The 23,362-nt window shown below is 30.1% G+C and overlaps 11 protein-coding genes across 11 annotated transcripts, besides 1 other annotated feature; 5 read left to right on the top strand and 6 right to left on the bottom strand. All coding sequences in view use genetic code 12, as the record gives it.

Annotated features, from left to right (window-relative positions):
• Window positions 1-291: 291 nt before the first annotated feature.
• ALG5 (dolichyl-phosphate beta-glucosyltransferase) lies at window positions 292-1,263 on the top strand (the record flags this gene model as incomplete). The annotated part of the gene is made up of 1 exon (XM_710675.2): window positions 292-1,263. The coding sequence occupies one exon, from the start codon at window positions 292-294 to the stop codon at window positions 1,261-1,263; it is 972 nt and encodes a 323-aa protein (XP_715768.2).
• Window positions 1,264-1,453: 190 nt separating this feature from the next.
• On the bottom strand, window positions 1,454-1,945 carry CAALFM_CR02780WA (uncharacterized protein; the record flags this gene model as incomplete). The annotated part of the gene is made up of 1 exon (XM_710674.1): window positions 1,454-1,945. One exon carries the CDS (start codon window positions 1,943-1,945, stop codon window positions 1,454-1,456), a length of 492 nt encoding a protein of 163 aa, XP_715767.1.
• Window positions 1,946-2,676: 731 nt separating this feature from the next.
• CAALFM_CR02770CA (E1 ubiquitin-activating protein) lies at window positions 2,677-3,846 on the top strand (the record flags this gene model as incomplete). Its single annotated transcript, XM_710673.2, has 1 exon — window positions 2,677-3,846. The coding sequence occupies one exon, from the start codon at window positions 2,677-2,679 to the stop codon at window positions 3,844-3,846; it is 1,170 nt and encodes a 389-aa protein (XP_715766.2).
• Window positions 3,847-4,383: 537 nt separating this feature from the next.
• On the top strand, window positions 4,384-5,826 carry RPD3 (Rpd3p; the record flags this gene model as incomplete). Its single annotated transcript, XM_710672.2, has 1 exon — window positions 4,384-5,826. One exon carries the CDS (start codon window positions 4,384-4,386, stop codon window positions 5,824-5,826), a length of 1,443 nt encoding a protein of 480 aa, XP_715765.2.
• Window positions 5,827-8,164: 2,338 nt separating this feature from the next.
• PGA34 (Pga34p) lies at window positions 8,165-8,758 on the top strand (the record flags this gene model as incomplete). Its single annotated transcript, XM_710671.2, has 1 exon — window positions 8,165-8,758. One exon carries the CDS (start codon window positions 8,165-8,167, stop codon window positions 8,756-8,758), a length of 594 nt encoding a protein of 197 aa, XP_715764.2.
• Window positions 8,759-9,321: 563 nt separating this feature from the next.
• INN1 (Inn1p) lies at window positions 9,322-11,301 on the bottom strand (the record flags this gene model as incomplete). The annotated part of the gene is made up of 1 exon (XM_710670.2): window positions 9,322-11,301. The coding sequence occupies one exon, from the start codon at window positions 11,299-11,301 to the stop codon at window positions 9,322-9,324; it is 1,980 nt and encodes a 659-aa protein (XP_715763.2).
• A 1,326-nt stretch (window positions 11,302-12,627) lies between these two features.
• Window positions 12,628-13,135: a long terminal repeat ((zeta-Rb) Long terminal repeat (LTR) associated with the transposon Tca7; about 508 bp long, 10-15 copies per genome).
• Window positions 13,136-15,289: 2,154 nt separating this feature from the next.
• RPC31 (DNA-directed RNA polymerase III subunit) lies at window positions 15,290-16,159 on the top strand (the record flags this gene model as incomplete). The annotated part of the gene is made up of 1 exon (XM_710669.2): window positions 15,290-16,159. One exon carries the CDS (start codon window positions 15,290-15,292, stop codon window positions 16,157-16,159), a length of 870 nt encoding a protein of 289 aa, XP_715762.2.
• Window positions 16,160-16,351: 192 nt separating this feature from the next.
• On the bottom strand, window positions 16,352-18,001 carry RRP9 (Rrp9p; the record flags this gene model as incomplete). Its single annotated transcript, XM_710668.2, has 1 exon — window positions 16,352-18,001. The coding sequence occupies one exon, from the start codon at window positions 17,999-18,001 to the stop codon at window positions 16,352-16,354; it is 1,650 nt and encodes a 549-aa protein (XP_715761.1).
• A 426-nt stretch (window positions 18,002-18,427) lies between these two features.
• On the bottom strand, window positions 18,428-18,811 carry CAALFM_CR02700WA (uncharacterized protein; the record flags this gene model as incomplete). The annotated part of the gene is made up of 1 exon (XM_710667.1): window positions 18,428-18,811. One exon carries the CDS (start codon window positions 18,809-18,811, stop codon window positions 18,428-18,430), a length of 384 nt encoding a protein of 127 aa, XP_715760.1.
• A 314-nt stretch (window positions 18,812-19,125) lies between these two features.
• Window positions 19,126-19,974, bottom strand: CAALFM_CR02690WA (uncharacterized protein; the record flags this gene model as incomplete). The annotated part of the gene is made up of 1 exon (XM_710666.2): window positions 19,126-19,974. One exon carries the CDS (start codon window positions 19,972-19,974, stop codon window positions 19,126-19,128), a length of 849 nt encoding a protein of 282 aa, XP_715759.2.
• Window positions 19,975-20,565: 591 nt separating this feature from the next.
• On the bottom strand, window positions 20,566-22,932 carry CAALFM_CR02680WA (kinetochore-associated Ndc80 complex subunit; the record flags this gene model as incomplete). Its single annotated transcript, XM_710665.2, has 1 exon — window positions 20,566-22,932. The coding sequence occupies one exon, from the start codon at window positions 22,930-22,932 to the stop codon at window positions 20,566-20,568; it is 2,367 nt and encodes a 788-aa protein (XP_715758.2).
• Window positions 22,933-23,362: the final 430 nt, after the last annotated feature.

Here is a 23,362-nt window from a genome sequence, read left to right as displayed (position 1 = left end):
CTGTTGAATAGAAGAATGAAGTTTTAGATCGTTATGAGCTTGGTTAATTGGTTAACCATTGAGGTAGTTTGGTGTTGGTTGTAGTTGTGGTTTTGTAACTTACCACGTGATCTGTAGTATCTGTAAGATTGACAAGCGTCATAATAATTTAAAAGTCGCGCCCTTTCTTGTTTAATGCTTATTTTTTTTTTCAACTTTCGTCAACATATCCATTCAACATAATTAATCAATAATTAATATAGAACACATATATATAACAGTTATTCATTTAATTAAGGTATAATTCCCATAATGATATATTATATTCTAGCATTTTTCATATTTATAAGTTTATTAATTTATGCAACTGTTATATTTTTCAGTCATAAACCTCGAAAACCGTTCCCATCAGAATTAACTTATAAAACCAATGATTCCACTGATAAATCACATCCATTACCACCGAGAATAAATACTAATAGTAAATTCCAAGATGATGGAATTGATATAAGTTTAGTAATTCCTTGTTATAATGAAACTCAAAGATTAGGGAAAATGTTAAATGAAGCCATTGAATATCTTGAGAAAAATCATCAATCAAAATATGAAATCATTGTTGTTGATGATGGATCATCTGATGGTACTGATGAATATGCATTGCAGAAAGCCAATGAGTTTAAATTACCGTCTCATATAATGAGAGTAGTTCAATTGAAACAAAATAGAGGTAAAGGAGGAGCTGTCACTCATGGATTATTACATTCTCGTGGGAAATATGTATTATTTGCTGATGCTGATGGTGCTACTCTGTTCCCAGATGTAGCCAAATTAGTTAATTATCTTGCCAATGCCAATGGCCAGCCATCAATTGCCATTGGATCAAGAGCGCATATGGTTAATACTGATGCTGTAGTTAAACGATCATTTATTAGAAATTTTTTAATGTATGGACTTCATGCATTAGTGTTTGTGTTTGGTATTAGAGATGTTAGAGATACTCAATGTGGTTTCAAAATGTTTAATTTTGAAGCAGTGAAAAATATATTCCCTCATATGCATACTGAAAGATGGATTTTCGATGTTGAAGTATTATTATTAGGAGAAATTCAAAAATTCAATATGAAAGAATTGCCAGTTAATTGGCAAGAAATTGATGGATCAAAAGTTGATTTGGCTAGAGATTCAATTGCCATGGCAATTGATTTGGTGGTTACTCGATTGGCATATCTTTTAGGAGTATATAAATTGGATGAATGTGGACGAATTAACAAGAAGGAACAATAATAGAAACTATAGAAGAAAAAACGAAGGGACAACAACAATACATGCAATACATAAATAAATAAATAATTCTTTATATTTATACTCACACACAATACAATCAAACAAAATTAATATCTCCAAACTATAATCCCGTCACTAAAAACCTATCCAAAAGAGCTCCCTGTACCCATGCAATACATATTGGGAACATCTATGAATCAACTTTATTAATCGCACCGGATTTCACATCATAAATATATCCAGTTACAGGAACATCCAATACCAAAGGGTTTCTCTTGAAAAATTCGACGTCATCTTTAACACTTTTTTCTAAATCACCAAATGGTAAAAAGGCAAAATGATCAACATTATGACCTGTTTCTTTGGCAACAATTCCTCTTAAATCATTATCAGAAAATGTCAACATACCACAATCAGTATGATGAACAACAACAATTTCTCTTGTTCCCAATAATCTTTGAGATATAATAACACTTCTTAATGCATCACTAGCTCTACCTCCAGCATTACGAATCACATGAGCATCACCTTCAGTTAATCCAAGTGATGCTGCAGGATCAATTCTTGCATCCATACATATGACCACGGCTACTTTTCTAGCTGGTGGAAGTGGTAAATCTCTTTTAGTGAAATTGGAGGAATAATGTGTGTTGGCTTTTTCAAATTCTTGAGCAATTGACATGGCAAATAAGGTGAACTTTGTATGATAGACTATATAATGATGAAGGTAGAAGAAAATATTCTTGAAACCTTGAGTTAAGAAATAGTTGTTAATTTATATTCATATTCCCCTGGGGGAGGGGGGGGGGGATTTCAAGAAATGTGGAGTCTAAGGAGAAAACTCCCCCTATAGTTGAACATCTTCGTATAAAATCGTGATTTACAGTGGTTTTGCAAACTGTGGCTTTCTTCCACACATCGAGGGATTTCCACCTCCCACTATATTTTGGTATCGTATAATTCAAAATTAAACACAATGCAGACTTACCTTCCAAAAAACCGGAAAGTTGGTCTCCAGTCTAAGTTTTAGCTCTGAGTTATTGTTCTAATTTATGCTCGATATAAGTAGGTCCAATTTGATTGGTACAGAAGTCTACATTTGTTAAGAACGGCATTGGCAACCGTACATTTGAATATATAAACAGAATAAAATTTAAATAAAAACAGTAGATGGAGTCTATTGTGATATTTCAATAAACATCCTCCTTCTTCATATACCACTTAAAGATGTGTGATTCAAGCTCCTTGCTATATTAACAAATTCAGGTCGTGTACGAGCACATAAAGACTGCATATAAACACACGTAATTTTCAAATAAAGAAACCAACAATAAATTTCAAAGAAGAACAGAAGGTGATGTCAAGAACAAAAGAGAGAGAGAGAGTATACTCTTCCCAATACATTCAATCACAATGTCAGAACAATTATCAGCAGATGAAATTGCTCTTTATGATAGACAAATTAGATTATGGGGTACATCAACCCAATTGAAATTACGTTCAACAAAGATACTAGTTATTAATTTAGGTGCCATTGGAAGTGAAATTGTTAAAAATTTAGTATTAGGAGGGATTAATACTATTGAAATATTAGATAATTCAACGATTCAACCTCAAGATTTTGCTGCACAATTTTTTTTACCCAATAATGATGCAAAAGTTAATGAAAATGGTGATGGAGGTAGTGGAGATGAGAGTTCATATATTGGACAATTAAAATTACCATTAGTCATTGAAAAAATACGAGAATTGAATAATCGAGTCAATTTATCAATTAACACCGATATGACAATTGATCAATTAAATGGCGATTATTTAAAAAAATTTGATTTAATTATTGCCACGGAAATTAATAATAAACAAGAAATATTCCAATTGAATAAATTGACTCGAGATTTAAATATTCCAATGTATTTAACAGGGATGCATGGATTATTTGGTTATATTATTACTGATTTGATTGAACATGAATCAATTGTTACTAAACCAAAAGGTAATGTTTCTCGGCAATCAGGGGTTCAATTATCACCCAATAAAACTATTATTAATGTTACCACTCATAGTAGTAGTAGTAGTAGCACCACCACCACCACAACCACAACCACAACCAATGACAATGAGGGTAGTGGTTCTGGGAAAAATGAATTAATAACAATAAAAGATCAATTTGTACCTATAGAATCGATATTTGTTTCAAAAAAATTACCAACTCAATTGACTAAAAAACAATTGACCAAAAAACTATCACCAGTTTTACCATTAATATTTACATTATTTGAGATTGAACGTCCCACAATTGATAAAAATACCGAGCCAGACTTGCCATCGATTGATATTGAATTATTGAAACAAAAATCTCTTGAAATTTGTCATAAATTTGAAATCCCTCAAGAGATTATCACTGAACAATATTATGAAATGTTTAGTCGATGTGCTTTTACTGAATTTGCCCCAATTTCAGCTATAGTGGGAGGAACAGTAGCACAAGATGTGATACAATATTTGAGTGGGAAAGAAAGTCCTATTAATAATGTATTGATATTAGATTCAATAACCCTGGAAATGCCAATTTATCTGCTCTAGAAGAAAGGAGGTGGTGAAGGTGTCGTGTAAGATGTTTTGTATAGTTAATAGATACTAAAAAATCTTCCAATGAATGGGTAGACCTGATTTTCATCAATACTGTGTTTACTTCAATTCCTCGAAAAAATTGTCACACATCTATGTAAACTTGCCTTATAGTTGGCTTTTTGTGAATATATTCAACTTGTGACGATAGGTAGATTTATAAACATCTACTTCTACTCGAAAGAATACTTTGGGCATGTAAATTTTTATATATCATGCAATGTGTTTATCTTTTTGTAAATTTGACATAATTTCATAACCCGAGAAAGAAAAATTTAGACCTCATACAAAAACAAACCGGAAAGGAAGAAAGGAAGGGAAAAAAATCGTATCCTTTTTCACTTTCAATCATTCTTCTTCTTCTTCTTCTTAGATAATCATATACAACAAATACAAAAAGAATACTAATAGATTAAAAGAAAAGCTATTTGTCATCAATTTACAAAGAGAAATACCCGATTATTCAAACAAAACAAACCAACCGAAGAAAAAATGTATCAAGAATTACCATTTGATGAATTAAAAGTTGACCCAAGAAAACGAAGAGTAGCTTATTTTTATGATCAAGATGTTGGTAATTATTTTTATGGAACTGGACATTGTATGAAACCTCATAGAATCAGAATGGCACATTCATTAATTATGAATTATGAATTATATAAAAAAATGGAAATTTATCGAGCTCAACCAGCAACAAATTTAGAATTAACACAATTTCATACTGATGAATATATAGATTTTATTGATCGAGTCACACCCGATAATCTACATTTATTTGAACGAGAACAAGTTATATTTAATGTTGGTGATGATTGTCCTGTTTTCGATGGATTAGGAGAATTTTGTAAAATTTCTTGTGGGGGATCAATGGAAGGTGCAGCAAGATTAAATCGAGGTCAAGCTGATATTGCCATTAATTATGCTGGAGGATTACATCATGCAAAAAAATCAGAAGCTAGTGGATTTTGTTATACTAATGATATTGTATTGGGGATTATAGAATTATTACGATATCACCCCAGAGTATTATATATTGATACTGATGTTCATCATGGTGATGGAGTTGAAGAAGCATTTTATACTAATGATCGAGTAATGACTTGTTCATTTCATAAATTTGGTGAATTTTTCCCTGGAACAGGGAATTTAACTGATATTGGTATTGGTAAGGGGAAATATCATGCCATTAATATTCCACTTCGAGATGGTATCGATGATGCCTCTTATAAATCAATATTTGAACCTATAATAACGAAAATTATGGAATGGTATCAACCATCAGCCATTGTTTTACAATGTGGAGGGGATTCTTTAAGTGGTGATCGATTAGGACCATTTAATTTATCAATGAGAGGTCATGCCAATTGTGTCAATTTTGTTAGATCTTTAGGAGTGCCCATGATGGTATTAGGTGGTGGTGGTTATACCATTAGAAATGTTGCGAGAACATGGGCATTTGAAACTGGGGTTTGTAATGGAGAAATCTTACCTAAAGAACTACCTTATAATGGATATTATGAATATTATGCTCCCACATATGAATTGGATGTACGATCAGCTAATATGACTAATGCCAATTCCAAAGAATATTTGGATAAAATATTGACTCAAGTGATATCTAATCTTGATAATACAAAACATACACCATCAGTACAAATGAATGAAGTGCCATTAGATATGGAAGATTTAGGTGATGTAGATGAAGATATGCCTGATGCTATAGATACAAAAGGTGGATCACAATTTGCTAAAGATAAATTAGTTCAAGCTGATGGAGAGTTTTATGATGATGATGAAAAAGATAAGGGTGAAAAGAATATCCAAGAAAATGGGAACGTGAATACTAATGCTAATGAGAATGGGAATGGGAATGGGAATGTGATTATAACGGAGGAAGAACAAGCTGAATTAGATAAATTAAATAATAATGTGTGAATGGCAAATAATGTAGATAGAAGATTTGTATAAATGTATCTCATGTATGTATGTATGTATATATAATTAATTAATTAATTATTGTTCACGTTGAAGATCAAGTTGGCTGATTGATAATGGGATATTGCAAAATTAATAAACTAAGTAGGGGTTTGAAAATAAGAAGAGAACTATTTCCGTTAAAAAAGCTGCAAAAAAGGAACCAAAATCCAACATATCATTATTATTCAAAGGATGTACTTTTTGAAATTTACAATCCTATGAAACTCTAAATTGACGATATTGGAAATAAGAGACGGAAATATATAAGCTAACTTTTTATTTTCCATTCTTGATTCCAAAGTTTGATATCTTTTCAGGGTATAATAGTGTTTATTAATGTGGCTTTTATTTTTCTATTTTCTCGATTAATGATAATATTGTCTAGTTTTTATTCAAAATATTGATTCCACATGGTTTGACATATTGAGAACTTTAATATTACTTTTTTTCAAAGTTTAAAGTTCTATTTCCCCCTTTTTTTTGTATTTATGGATTTACTAACTAATTGAAAAAATTCCTCGTCAAATTTCAATTAAAAAAAAAGTAGATTTTACATAATGTACCATCGGTCAAGTTATAAAGAAATACAAAATCACAACTTGAATATATAAAAGAGTCATTTTAGTTCTAGAACTTAAAAACAAAAAGATACACATCCACATTATAATAAATTCCAATAATTATTATATTTTTACACACCTCTTTTGGTTTTGGTTTTGGTTTTGGTTTTGGTTTTGGTTTTGTAGAATCAGTTTTATTAGACGTACGATTTTCATATTATATTATATTATTATTTTAGTGACTTGAAAGTTTGTGTTTGTGTTTGTGTAGTTTTAACACCATCAATAACGCAAATTTATGCACTCTATTTTAAACTAACTCCAAAGTTGTCCAGTCTATGAATTTTCCATGTTAATTTATAAATCTATATATACTTGTCTTGTGTGGAGTGAGCCAGTTTCAATTCTACTGAGCTGTATACTTGAACTAAACCCTTTTGAAACATGTCTGACTGGCTATACTCCTAATTGGTACTAGTAGAACCAACTATTAAACAACAACAATCTTACAAAAAGACAAAAATTTAAAAAGTGGAATGAAATAACTCACGGCGAAAAGAAACAATTCTTTTTTTTATAAAAATTTCTTTTTTTTTTTTGCGAGCAGTAGTAGTCTCTCTCGTATTTAATTATCTGCAGGACAAAGACTTAAAAAAGTAAGTTTGCTTCCTAATTAGGAATAGTCAATTGTTGCATTATGGCACCTGCACAAACGCACCTCCACACACACCAAGAAAGTAAGTAAGGAGTTTGTCTCTACACAATCAGCGAAAACTAAATAGAATAAAGTTATACCACATACTTACTATTTACTAATGAAATTAACATTATATTTGTTTCAAGTATATATTGATTATTAACTTTTTATCATTTTGCCTAATTGGTATTATTACGATGAGTCTAAAAGAAAAAGCTTTCGTTTTGGATGGAAACTGGAGCAAATGAAATTGACTAACGCTACTAAGTCACAAACTTGAAAATATGCATACACTCTATTGTATTTGTTAAGAGATGTGTATAATAGGAAAAAAATGTAGGACAAACTTGAATTCCAACGGTAATTTTGCGTATGTGTTATTATACTATCCGGTAGTTCACTCCATTAAAGAGAAATACACAAAAAAGAAAGTTCCAAATTCATTCTTGGAAGGAAAGAACGAATGAATAAATGAATCAATGAATGAAATTTAGAAAACAATGTAACAAGAGAAATTGAAGAATAAGGTATAAGGTATAAGAATAAACTACAAATAATAATAATAAAGAATGTGTAATAATAAGAAAATTTTTTTTTATTATTTTCTACCCAATAGAATAATAATACTTTTGCTTATTTTTCGTGATTAATAAACAAAAATTTTCTTTCTTTAATTTGTTCATCGTGTGAATTGTGAAGCTAACACTTTGACATAATATTCGAAATCTATTATATATAATCATAACCATCTCCTTCCTTTTCCTCCTTTTTTTTTTTTTGTTTTGTTTATTTACATTTCTAATCAACTTAATATCATCTTATTCACTAACTCCAGTCTTTCTTTTTTTTTTTTAATTTTTATATTCAAAAGTATTCATTACTACCTACTACCTACTACCTAGTATAACTTACTCAAGTTCCAACCCTTAATTCATTCGTTTCATAATAAAATCTCGCCATATTTATCTTTTGTTTTTGTTTTGTATACCAATTCCTACCCCCAACAACAACCCCACTCCCCAAAATAAATTTATAAGAAATGAAATTCACCAGTTTAATTTGTTCATCTATTTTATTAATCATTCCTACTGTTATGGCTGATGATGCATCATCTGATACTACTATTATCAATACCATCACCATTACTAAAACTTTGTATACCCCAGAAGAATCAAGTAGTTTACTTTCAGTTCAATTAGAATCAGAAGCTTCCGTTGCCTCTGTTGCTTCCGCTGCTTCAGAAGCAGCCGCTTCAGCCGCTTCAATCGCATCTGTTGCTTCAGAAGCTAGTGCTGCTTCCCTTGCTTCTGAACTTTCTGCTCTTGCAAAAGTTACTGAAGTTAAAGCTGATGTGATTAATAATTATAATGCTACTATTAATTCAACTTTGAGTTCATCAACAATTGCACCAAAAATTTCATCATCTTCATCATCTTCTTCTTCAAAGAAACATGAATCAATTACTAGTGTCATTACTAGTTCTACCAAAGATAATGCTAGTGCTGCTGTGACTACAAAAACTGGATCTGCTACATCTAAAGCTGGAGCAGCTGCAATGGCTGGACCTGTTCCAATTTTGACTAATTCAATATTCACTGCTGGATTACTTGCCCTTGCTGCAGTTTTATTATAAAAGGAAAGAGTTTTTATACTTTTTTTTTTTTTTTGCTTTTTATTTTGCTACCAGTTCAGTTGCAAAAAATACCCCTGTTTTTGTTATCTTTGAATTTTGCCGTTGCCTTGATTCCTTTTTTAATATTTCAAAATGATGAGTTGTCAATTATGTTACTCGATATATGAGTTTATCACCTATTTTATATTAATCTTTCATTCTGGAATTGCTTGTTTGGGTCTGAATAATTGTTGAAAATACCCAAAATTTTATTTGTGTTATTCTTTAACTTTCAGAATAACAAACCCTTCTATTATCTCTACCTCCGTTGTTTCAATATGTTATATTTTTCCTCTGTATCTCTTTTATTCTTCTTCTTCTTCTTCTTTCTTCATCCGTTGTATTTCCATTCGTATACTTATTCTTTAGGATTATACTTCTCTAGTTTGTATTTCTTTTTTGTTTTTGTTTATATAAATTTTATATTATTCATGTACATTTATTGTATCAATACTTAATTCTACTAATCACAAGTAAATGCATTTATCATCTATAATTGAAACTATTTAACTATATAATCAAATTCAAATCCTATTACCACGTAAATCACGCAAATATTTCTCTTTTTCAAGTATATAATATTCAGTTTCTGTCAATCCTTTAGGAATTTTCGGTGGAACTTCAGGTTTTTCACTAGCACTACTATCCCCACTAAATTCATTATAATCAATATCTCCATTTGTCGTTGTTGACAAATCATCCCAATTATGTTTAACAGCTCTTTGGAAAACACTAGGAGAAAAATTCCCATTACCTAAATAACCCGTTTGATTAGTTCTAAAATCAATTTTTAAATCATCTTTAGTAATATTGTTATTATTGAATCTTTGTGATCGATTGAAATGTTCTGATGGTGTTGGAGCATAATATTTAGGATGAATTTCATCAGAATTGATATTTATTGATGATGATAATCCATCATTTGTGTTGGATGGGAAACTTAATGATTTCACTGGTTGATCTAATAAATATACTTGTGTTGGTAAAATGTCTTTTCTGTTCTTTGAGCTATCAACTCCTTCATCATCATCATCGTCGATTCCTATCGTGTCGGCAGAAAATGGAATTGCGGTAGATTTTGTTAAATCAAAAGTAGGACTAAATCCATTTGTAGATGGTGATTTTTTCGCATTATTGGCTTTAGGAGATGACGATGATGATAATAATTGTGGTGGTGGTTTTCTTCTTGGTGAAGTTGATGATGATGCATTTATATTATCATTTGATTTATAGTAATTATCTTCAGTATTCGAAACAATCAAATGAGGTGGAGGAACTGGTGGAGAATTGAATTCAATTTCAGGTAATGGTTTATAAAGACTATTATCTATTTGATTATCCTCTCTATTATTATAATGTCCACTACCATGGCCATCACTGATTTGTGTATGAGAAAGATCTCGTTGTAATTGATCTAGATCATTTGATCCATAATCACTTAAAGGTGATACACTTCTTCTCGTGTTGAATGAACTGAAAACTTTTGGAGCAGCATTTGTTGTGCCAGTACCAGTTGTTGTGGTACTAGATTGATGAGCATCAATATTAGTATTATCTGACATTGATTCATTATTTTTCCAAAGTGTAGAAATGGGTTGTTTAGATTGGAATTTATCAGTCAATTTAGCTAATTTCGAAGTATATTTTTTAGCCCCCTTCTTGGAATTATTATCTTGATTTTTATCCAGTTCTGATGAAACAAATACTTCACGATCTATATTAGTACTATTTGTTGAAGTAACACCACCACTATATTTGGAGAACTTTTTCAGAAATATCGATGATGTCTTACTAGTATTTGAATTTTCCAGATTAACGAAAACATCATCAGCAACACTATGATTCCCTTCCAGTTTTGATAAATATGATTGCTGCTGTTGTTGGTTAAGCGGAGGACTAGGTAAATCTTTATATTTGGATGAATTCATTGATCTCATACTTTGTCCCATTGCCGAAACGGTATCATATTGATCTTGTTCATTAACAACCACCATTTCTTCAGGGTGATCAATAGGGATTTTTGGAGGTAAAACCGGTGCCGTTGGATAAAATGTCATTTCCAAATAAATCATTCCGGCTCTTCTACCATTCAATGTCAAATCATACCATTTATCATAAATATATTTCCCATTTTCATTATTTTCCGGATTAGTAAATATTATTGATGCATCAATTTCAACATTTCCAATCGGTGTAGGATCATTTTTCGTTTCATCCAATACATCAATTTTTAAAATTGGTTTCCTCTCTCGTGATAATTCAAATCTCATTTCATGAGTCCATTCTGGGGTTTGTCCCGCTCGAAATGCTGCCAGAGTCTTTTTAGCAACAGTTCCAATTCTTGCAACAACATATGGTGATTGTTTATCTAATTTACGCCGATTGGGTAAATGTTTAGCTCGTATTACCATAACAACTAAAGTTCCATCAGCTGTGGCAGTGTGATCATTATCATCTTCATTACTTATACTTCCAATATTGGAACCATTTAAACTAGGATACATGATATTAAGTCGTCTAATGCTATTTTTTATTTGAAAAAAAAAAAACAAGAAAACAAATGTATAAAGGTGGAAGGAAAATAAAAATTAAAAAAAAAAAAAACTCGAATATTAAAATGAAAGTGGACAATTAATTGATTGATTAATAAATTGGTTTTATTAGTATTATGTAAGGGATTTCAAAGAAGTCATCTAAAAATTGTTAATGTAGATGTAGATGTAGATGTGGTTGTTGTTCTATGTGTTTACAGAAATTGATCATCAAAGTCCAAGATTTTACATTGCCTCGCCAGTTCTATTTTTATAAATATTGGCTGTGTGTTTTGGGTGTGCTTGGGCCGGGCAGAGGGTGGGAGAGAGGCATGAATGCGGAAGAGGAAGGAGGTCATTCCATTCCATTCCATCGCCTCATTCTTCTCCATCGTTCATTCATTTAATTACGACAGCAGCAGAAGAAAAAAAAAAAGAATTCAGATGTAGATCACGTGCCAATATTATGAAATATTCCATTTTGGGAAAGTCAGCTTCAATGGCTTACATGGTAGCGCATACTCATAGATTTTAAAAAATCTGAATAATTTGTTAGTTCTCTATGAATGAATAAACAGATTACTGATAAGAACCAGATTAATTACTTAGAGGTTTTCTTATTTTTTCTTTTTTGATAGCAAAAGTATTCATGAATTATTCGTATTCGTAAAAAATTTAAGAAGGAGGGAGAACAACAACTGTTAACCCAAATGGTGTTTTTGTTAAAACTCTATCTACTAAATTCAACATTTGTGAAGATAAAAGTGGTTCAAATTTTTTGTATGAAAAAACAACATAGATTTATATAGCAACATCACTACAGTAATATATCGAATACAATAAATATATATATATAATAAATTAAAATAAAAATAAAAATATACATCTACAATATGAAAAAAATCATTTAACTATATAGTATGTCTAAATTATCGAATGAAAGTTAGTAATACAAACTCCCATGTTTAGTGGGGAGCTTGGTAGAGCCTTCAAGGCAATTCATAGTAGGTTGGAGGAGGCCCTAATCAGAGGGTCTGAGTTGAACAAAAGCGCCCAAAGCTTTGTTTGATTCATTGGAATATACTCTCGGTTATGTCGAAAGTATTGGAGCTGAAAATAGAAAAGAAAAAAGTGAATAATTATGATAATTATTGGTGTGATTTTGTCACCTTTTTATACCCAATTTTTTTTTATCAAGAGAGATTCTTAGATTTGCCATTTTGAGTGTTTCAAATTTCCCATGTGGATTGAATTTTCAAAATTGGTTACATATATCCTTGAAAGTGTTCATAATTTTTGTGTTGTAATATAGCTAATGCTAATTCTTGATTAGTGTGGAAAGCCTAATAAGGTTATATTGTGCACAGGTTAACTACCTTAATATAGTTATTGTTAATACAGTTATTGCTGTTGACTACTATTGTTATTGTTAAATTAAAGTGTTAGGTTGAGTTAATTGATTAGTGAAAACCAACTAACTACCGTATTAAATTATTGTATTAAGATTGATTCCTATTAAGGATAAAACAGAGAGTGTGTTAGAAAGAGAAAGGGTGGATTATAAATATGTGTAAAATCCCCTTTAGAGACTAATCACTAGAAATCTATTGATGGTTTCATATATAGAGTTTAACGATTATATTTATAATATAAGTTGGTAGTTGCTAGTATATTTGAAAGCACTACAGTATAGTATGTCAGAATCAGATCATTTAAACTCTACTAATAATACAGGAAACACTTTCATTAGTCTAGATCAAGCCAGTACAATAATGGCAGATCAAACTCAAGGAGGTAACCCACAACATTTTGTAGTCGTAAACTTGAAATTCAAAGAGAAGGGGGGGAATTAAATTGGGTGCAACGTGTTTGTCAAAAATTTGGTGTGAAAAAAATTAATTTAACACTCTGCATTGTACCATAGGGAATATAATACCCAGAAATAAGAGAAATTATCACGTGAGACTAAAACTAAATATAATAAATTAATATCACAATTGAGAAAGACACTGAAACTAACTTCTTGGTGTATTAATTTTCAACACTTGATCACAAGTGCGGGGATTAATCATAATTGCAAAGAGTGTGTTAGAAAGAGCGAAGGTGGATTATGAATATTGGAGAATCCTCTTTAGAGACTATCCGCTAACAAAATAGATGAACTTGCTCAACAGAAACAACTAATCGACTAACTGACTAAAATTAATATACTAAGTATAGATTAAGTTATCACGTTAATATTCTATACTATCCATCTCCATCACTTTATTACAAGCTTCTAACATCGTATTCTATTACAAGTAATGACTTGCTAATATYTATTAAACAATATTCACTACTGGATCTGTTAAGAGCGATATCCAGTCACAGTAGCAAACGTTTAATTAATTATTATAGCACACAATTCAGTTTACAGGGGATATATATTCGAGTGACTTAGTCCTTCGTACACGATTGGTGTTATTACGTAATAATCCAAAAAGAACAGAGTGAATGAAATCTTATACCCTACTAATAGTGTTTATAAATGCTCGGCTGTTAAGTATCTTTCTACGATACTAATATCCCGGCTAATACGTGTCTGTACTAATGTTGATCTAATAAACATTATATTAGTTAAGTAAGGCTGATAATGTGTCTCTATTTGCTCTAGTGTAGTATATATGAAGGCTATAGAAGTAGTTGTTGTAGACGACAGGGACGTCAAAAATGGTATTTATACCCGAGTCTCAGTGGCGTGATGATACTCTACAACACAATAACTAAGGCCAGAGTACGTGCACATTGGATATGATTGATATAATATGTGTTACTTTTACATACGCGTCTAAGGGTTCACTCCTTAATATAAAAAGGACGTAAACCCCCCGAAAAGAAATCACAAATTTTTCAAAAACTTCTTCTTTCCTATTCAACAAGACGGACAGCTTTTTCCTCGCAAAAACCGCCTATAACCTGTATTGCTTCAGCTACGCTTGCTAGTGTATTGTAAACTGCTATCGGCCTGAAATTAGAGATATCCAAACCCACTGAAGCGGCTTTTGAAACATTACATTGGCAGCGATTCTGATATCGCTTACTAACATACCAGAGATAGCAAGTCAACTCTTTAGAAGTTGACACTGTGTATAGGTGCTATAATATAAGAATTAATTATAGTTGTTTATAAAAGAGAGTGTAGCATTTTGTTTATTAAAACCTATGATAACAAACAGTTTAACCACAAGTAATGTTTCACTCTTACTGATGATACAAACAAAGTTACATACTTGATGCGTCGTTTTTTTGGGGTGTTTATTACCATCAGGTACTAAAAGAGATATAGTTTTCGTCTTATTGACTATATCTATAAAGTTAGATTTTCAATTCTGATATAGCAGTATTTAGAAGTGGATTCATTATCGGTATATGCTTTCAATTGGGATATAGGCTCCTATATACTTTTTTATTATAGTTTTTCTTCCAATCACCACACATTGTCAAACAATAATTGACATCAATGTAGTAGAATAATTAACCTATAACAACTTTTATTAATGTACTTCCCCTAGAGAATGTCCTGGTACTTCAACCAAACATATATTAAAAGCTATACAAAAGGAAGTAGTTGATGGAAATTCAAGCAAAATGTATATGTAATAGTTTAGCCAAAGAGGTAAGAGTTCTTTCATTTTGACTTGGATTAATTGCCAGTACAAGGTTGTATAGATTATAAGAGTATAATGTAAATGAAGCTTGTCATATTAAGTTCCAATCAATGAGTAGTTAAACAATATATATTGCACTAACACCAAAACAGTACAATTTTTTTTTTTCCTTTCTAAAGAATCCCATCGCAACTGAAAATACATAAACTCTTCAACTATAATCAATACAGAACTTGAACAAAACCTCAAAACAGTATAACCTTTGCCTCCTTTCTATCCTCTTTATAATTCATTAAATAATTACACCCAAAATCATGTCATTTAGAGGTGGTGGTGGTAGTGGTGGTAGATCAACTCAAAGAACTATTCTTCCATTTGGATTAGATTATGCTGATATTATATCATCAACTCAAGAGACGGAAAAACCACAATTATTATTACCCATAAATGGAGATATAACTGAAATTGAATCAATTATTGCTAAACAATCAATGAATTTCACTAAACTAATGTCAGAAGGTCCATTTTTCACGGGGAATCTAGATAGTATTGAAATCACCAAAAAACGTAATCATAATGATAGTGAAAATGAAGAAGAAGAAGAAGAAGGAGGAGGAGATACAGAGAATACTGGCGATAGAAAGAAAAAGAAATCAAAGACTAATGGTGATGGTAGTAGTAGTGGTAGTGGTAGTGGTAGTGCCAGTGGTGATGGAATAGAAAGATATTCCGATCGATATAAAAAAATCCAAAAAATTGGTAGAACAATTGATGAACATCCATATCAACCAGAATATTTCCCTAGTGAATTATATTCAGTCATGGGAATAACTAATAAACATGATAAGAAGAAATTTTTATTATTATCGAAATTTAAATCAAATGGAGGATTAAAACAAATATTATCCAATGAAAAATTGGAAAATTTAGATGAACAATCAAAATTAAATTCAATGAAAGAAAAAATGTTAAGTATGATTGATAATAGTGTGAATGTCAATGATGATGATAATAATAATGATGGGAAAACACGTAGTGGAGATGAACAAGAAATTGATGAAGATGATTTGGATGATGAATTTGAAGATGAAGATGATGATGATTATAATGCTGAGAAATATTTCGATGATGGTGATGACGATGATGGAGGTGATGATGGAGGTGATGATGAAGCAGCATTTTAATGACCATGGATAATAAATAGCAAGAATTACAAATAATAGAGCAAATATGGAGTGAAATACCCCCTCCCCCCCCCTCTTTCTTTGTAAATAAGTAGTTCAAATTGATCACACTCCATTGCTAACTTTACGTCAAAACAAGATAAGATAAGATAATCTTAATTACATTTATAATATGCCTAAATAGATTATTGTCTATAAATTAACTGTGAAATTAACTAAAGCATTTCTAGCTCCAGGTAATTTACCTAACCATCTACCAAATTTATGTTCTTTACTTAATAATACGTAAATTTTCAATTTTTTAGTATTTGGAATCTCCACTGAATCAATTTTAACAATACATCCATTTAAATTATTTTGTTTAATTTCACCAAGTAATTTAAATGATCTTAATGATGGTTCTTCTAATTTCCATATTTTAATAGTACCATTAAACGATCCAGTAATGAAAATATCACTATAAGGAACACCATGAATAGCAGTGATCCAATAAGGTTGTGGTTTAGGAATTTGTTGTAAAGCCAATTCTTCATTTGATTCTGAACTTGCTTGAATTGGAGTAAATTGTGGTTGTAATCCATGACTTAATCTTTTCGTGGTTAATGGTTTCTTTTTAGCTAATGACCATAAGGCAACATTACCATTATCTGACCCAGTAACAAAATGCGATTCATCAATCATACTTACAACATCAATTGATCCTTCATTATAGAATGTCGATTCATCATTCTCGGTCTCCGCCTCCTCCTCCTCCTGGTGGTAGTGCCTCTTTTTCTTTTTGTTGGTCTTTTCTAGTGAATCACCACCACGGAAAGTTAAACGTGATTCTTCAGCAATTTTCCAAAACATGGCAGTTTTATCTCTACTACCAACTGAAACACAAGTTTCTTTTGCCAAAGCAGATATATCACTAATATTATCTTGATGTCCATATAAGATTTCCAATTGCGTGAATTGATTAATTGAATAAGTTCTAATTCTTAAATCAGCACAAGCAGCAAATAATTGATCACTATTTCTTCTGAAAACAATTGAATTCACTGAAGATCTCGTTGGTAAAACTTTTAAACAAGTTAAATTTTCACTTGACCAAATAATTAATCGAGAATCTGATCCACCAGTAACAATATATTTCCCATCGGGTGAAGCAGCTATACAATTAATTTGTTGCCAATGATGATTTAATTGAGGATTTATGGTATTTATTTCGAAATATTTATTGCCACCTTTAGTATGTTTTATTCTTTTCGGTTTCTTGTGGGTTTCATTTATATCCCATTTAATGATTTCCATATCTTTAGAAACAGTATATAAAAATGGATAATTAATTGTCATACTAGTTAAATTTTTACAACCAATTCTTGTAGTTATTAATTCTAATGGATATTCTTCATCTAATTGATCCTTTATTTTATCACCGACAAATTTATAAACGTATCCTTTAGTTTCAGCAATGTCTTTTTGTAATCTTCTTGCTAATATATCATCATCTAAATCTTTAGCATCAAATTCATCGTATAATTCATGTTCATTTTGTTTCAAATTTTCTAAATATTGTTTAGCTAATCTTCTACGTTTATCATTAACGGTTTCATCAGCAAATTCTTCATCTGATGATAATTCACTTTCATTATCGCCATGATCATTTTCATTTGTTCCATTGGCATGTCCGTTTTCACTATCGGATCCACTTGATATATCGTCATCTTGATGGTTTGTATTTGGTGTAGGTGTAGGTGTTGGGGTTGGGGTTGATGATTTAGATCGTTTTGTTTTACTAGTCAATTTATTCAGACGCTTTCTTTTCTTAGAAGGATCAGATAAAAATGGATCTCCTGCCATGATTATAAAAGGTGTTTGAGTTATGAGATTACGTAGCTTTGGTATTGCTAGTGGGGTGGTAATTGTCTAGATATATATCAAGTGATGATTAGTGAAATTTTTCACAAATTTTTTTTTTTTTGCTTCTTCTTCTTGTTGAATGTTTTTTTTTTTTTGGTAATGATGCGATGCTGATGCGATGCAATGTCAATTTTCAAAACAATCCCTTCCCCCTTCACCCCAAAAGAAACTACACAAAGCATTTTATAATTATATTACAAAGTATAGATAACCAAGAGATTGAGTCATATCATATATGAATGTATTTAATTGGTAGGCAGTTGCCATTTGTTTATTCTGTTACTACAGAACAATTCTATAAACTACAAAAAAATAAATACTCATATATATATGTATRTATATATATTACATAACCATTCACCCCAATCAATCTTCTAATAAATCATCAATATCAGCATCTTCTTGAGCATCATAACTAGTTTGATTTCTTTGTCTTTGTTGTTCACTATATTCAGCTAATACTGCTTCAGTTAATTTAACATTATTTCTAGTTTTTTTACCCCAACCAAATTCTTTAGCTTCATTAGAAATAGTATCAAATTTTTCTTTAGATTCTTTAGCTTCTCTTTCAGATTTTTCAGATTGTTCTCTTTTATCTTGTTCTAATTGTGTTGCTGTTTGCTTTTTAATGGCCCATGAAGAATAATATTTACGGAAAATCAAATAAGTACAAACAACTAATGTCAATCGGAAATATTGGAAAAAAGTATCTCTATCGACATAATCAAATATTTCATCAAATGCAGCCATCGTGAAGGAAAGAGTAGTATAATGCTTTAGAAGTTGATGTTGTTGTTGTTGTTGTAGTTGATTGATACAAAAAAATTTCAAAGTTTTTCTTTGCCATTCAAAAAAAAGGAAATTTGCCCACGCGAGAATTGACTAAGCGGTGTACGTCCAACCGGTCTCGGCCCAAGCTTCCCGCGCAACTTTCCCTTTTCCCGTACCGATACTCTATAATCACTTAGCTCTTTTATTCACGTCGGCTATTAAAAAAATCTATATTGATCTTGATAGAGCCAAAGACAAGAAGGAAGAGAAACAACACATATATATTTCATTATTTACAACTCTTCATCGTCATCCATATCTTCATCATTATCATCATCATCATCATCAGCAAATGGATCTAATTCAGGAAAATCACCAACTTCAACTAATCTAGGTCTAACAAAACTTCCATGATTTGGTTTACATTCAAATATTTTCACACCATCAATACTACCATTATTTTTCCCAACTGGTTCATCAAATTCAATTCCAACCCAATCATTTTCTCCATTATCTAATGGCATAATTTTGCCAATAAATCTAATGATACCACGTCTTTCATTATTTTCAATATTAATTAATCGACATCGTGAACCAATTGACATGGTTTTCAATTTCATTTCTGTTTCATGATGTAATTTTTCTTGTAATGATTGAAATTGAGGATCAAATCGACCCAATTTATTGATTTTTTTCCAATTCAAAACAGAATTTTGACGAGTTTTATAATCTTCTTCCAGTAATTGAAATTCTGTAAAACCAGCGACATCTCCTTCTTCGATTTCCGACTTTTCTTCTTCTTCTTCTTGGTGTTGTTGGTGTTGTTGTTGTAATTTATTGACATCACTATTAGGATCAGAATCTATTACATGAATTCGACTATACAGTTGTAAATTCAATGATGATAATAAAATTTGTTCATCATCATCGTCATCATCAGTAGTAGTACTACCATTAATGGGGGGAATCAATTTATATTCATTAGAATAATTATTTGGATAATAATGTAAAATTTGATTTTGAGGTGAAATCCCAGTGATTGATTCTAATTTTTGTTTTAAATATTTCAAATTCCATTGAGGTGATATTCTTCTTTCTGATGAAGTTAAATTAGAAGTTATAAATATATTTAAATCACTCATTAGACTAAGCGTGTTTGCTACTAGGTGGGAAGGAAGAACAAGGGATGATTGAATTGAATTGAATTGAATTGAATTGAATTGATTTGATTTGTTATTTTTCAAATTGTTGTTTAACTTCTTTTTTTCTTTTTTCTATGAGTTTCCTTCAAGTGATTTTTTACAATCAAATAAACGTATATTCAAATACTTCTTCTCTCTAATCGTTTGGATTAACTTAACATTAAATCTATATCTTTTAACATACAAATTTATAGGAAACTTGAAGCTTATTAACTGAAGGGTGTTCCTCTTTAATTTACTTACATTTTAAGAAAAAGTATATAAAGAAAAAATTAAACTATAATAATACAAATATGATTGAGATATAATAATATAAATGAGAGAAGAAAGAAAAAGAAAAAGGTTATTACTTGGTAAGACAATACCATAAGAATAATTTATACAAAAATTAATAATTATAACAATAATAATGAGGGTAGTTGAAATGGGGTATGGGGTAAACCTAGTGCATGTTTAGAAAACGAATTATTGATAATAAGATTAAGTTAAAGAATTTATTTGATTTAACTGAACATTAATGAAACTCTTTTTTCACTCTAGCTGTTGTGATGCTTGTTGTTGTTGTTGTTGTTGTTGTTCTTTTTTCAATTGATCTTGAACAATATCAGCAATATTAATCAATTTTTCTTGAATATTAGTTTTAAATTTCAATATAAATGACGTTAAATTAATGACATCTTCATCAATTTTTTGTCGTTTACCAATCAATTGTTCTTGAATCAAACTTTTATTCAAATTGACATCACGTAATTTTCTTTCCAATTGTAAAATATCCGATTGAATATTTGATTTAGTTTCTCTAATTTGTTGATCTAATGATTCAATTTGACTATTAAATTCATTTTGTATTTGAAAAATTGTTTGTTTTAAATCATCCAGTTTCCGTTTCATTAAAGAATCTTGAATTTTTAATTCTTCAATAATTGATTGTTGATCTTTAATTTTATCTTGTTCAATATCACATTTTTCATTGAATTTCATGGCTTGTGATCGATCATTTAATATTTGATGATCTAATTCATTACGGAAATTTAATAAATTTTGTCGTTCTTGTTTAACATTAATGTTTAGAAATATTTCATCTCGAGTAAATTGTCGTCGTTCATTGGTGGTTTTAATATTTTCATCTAATTTTAATCCAAATTGTGGTATCAATTGATGCTCTTCTTCTTCTTCTTCTTCTTCTTCTTCTTCTTGCTGTTGTTGATCTTGTTGTTGGTTCTGCTGAATTTGTTGATAGTAATAATAATTAAACTTATTGGTAATTTCATTATATTGATTAGTTAAATTTTCTAAATTATCAAAATTTTTTTCTAAATCAAATGATCGACCCAGTAATTTTTCTTTGAGATCATCAATTTTATTAGATATAATTTCAATTGATTTTGATAATTGATCTCGTTTAATATATAATTCATTCACTTTATCAATTGATATACCTCGTTGTTGTAAATCCATTTCAATAGATTTTTTTTCATCTTGTAATTTATTCATTTGTTCTTCATATGATATAACTTCATTCAGTAATTGTTCCAATTTTTTATTCCATTCAGGCATCATTTTTTCAACATTTTGATTATAAGATTTTAATTTCATATAATCTTCTTCTAATGCCACGGTTTTTTTTAAAGCATCATCACGGATTTTTAATTGATTATTTAATTCATGATATTTATTCAATAAATTTTCATGTTGTTGTTCAACATTATTTAATTCTTGATTTAATTTTTCTTGTAATTGATCAAATTTTATTTTCATATCATTATAAAATTTATCCCCACCACCACCACCGCTACCACCATTATTTGCTTGTTGTTGTTGTTCTTGTTGTTGTTGTTCTTCCTCTTCTTCATCATTAATGAATAAACTATAAGATTTCCAAATATATTCAATGAATATTTTATCAAAATCATCATCAGCCAAAAAATCATCATCATTTAAAGTCAGTAATGATAAATTCAATTCTACTAACCAATATAATATTCCTAAAAATGTTGGCCAATTATTGCCTCCAACAGCACTAAAATGTGATCGAGTAATTGTATGCATATAAGGATAATTTAATAATTTCAATAATGTGACAATTTCTTGTTCAATTGACAGTTTTATAAACATATAATTAGGATCAAGTTGATTATATAAAAATTTAAATATAGCATTAAAATTTTTTTGCGTCGGCAGTTTCAAAATATTTTCTGTCAAGGCAATATTGGTTTTAATTTCAAATTTATAATCAATTAAATATCGAATGATTTCCTTTTGGATTAATTCTTGATATTTCTTATCTTTTAATGGTCGAGGGTCCATAGATTGTTGTTGTTGTGAAGAAGATGCAGATGATGGTATATTTGCTTGTTGTTGTTGTTGTTGATATTGTTGCGATGAAGGTTGAGAAGATGGTGTTTGTGATGAATATGACGTTGGATTATAATATGGTGATACATGTTGTAATGCTTGATTGAATTGAGAATTCATTGATGATGAAGGTTGAGTTGAATGTCGTAAAGCAGTAGATCCATATTGATGTTGTTGATGCAAGTTATTACCCATCATACTTTGTCTTCGTTTAGTTGTAGTTGCTGGGGTTGATAATAATGTTGATCTTCTTTTTGTTTGCAGAGTTTGCAGGGATTGTTGTTGTTGTTGTGATTGCTTTTGTAAAGAAGAAGTTGAAGGAGTATTGTTGATAGCATTATCATAATTCCCATGTAATAATGATTGTCTAAATGGAAGATTATTAGATATGATCGATGATGTTCTAGTAGCTGACCCTAAAGATATTCTATTGCCATTATGGTTGTTGTTGCTGTTGTTGTTGTTGTTGTTGGAGGGGTTTGAACCCCCAGCAAATCCATTATTTCTTCTTAATCCATATATTGGATTTGATGTTTGACTCATTGATATACTGTAGGGTGGTTTTTGTCGTGGCCGTAGTTCTTGTGAATAGTGATATTGAGTGAAAAATAATTTACAGTTTCAATTAATCAACATGCAGCTGTTTAGTAGTTACCCTTGACGTGGTGTATATCTTTCAATTGATTTTTAATAATTGGATACCAGAAAATTAAAATATATACAAAAAAAAAAACACAAATAACACTATCTTAATTCAATAACCCTTAATTAAAATATGAATCTTAAAAACTTGTATATAATATAATAATGACACACGTAATTGGAGAGGAAGGTGTTATCAATTAGAATAATAAATGGAGATATGAAGTGGGTTTTAAAGAAATTAATTGATTTTATTTGTTTACATTTTCTCATTCAATTTCAATTTTGCTTTTTGAGGATTTTTTTTTTTTCTTCTTCTTCTTCTTCTCAC

The sequence above is a fragment of the Candida albicans genome, chromosome R (genome assembly GCF_000182965.3).
Source record: "Candida albicans SC5314 chromosome R, complete sequence".
Taxonomy (NCBI): domain Eukaryota; kingdom Fungi; phylum Ascomycota; class Pichiomycetes; order Serinales; family Debaryomycetaceae; genus Candida; species Candida albicans.
Note: the sequence above shows the minus strand (reverse complement) of the source record. Positions and strands in the feature narration are given on the sequence as shown.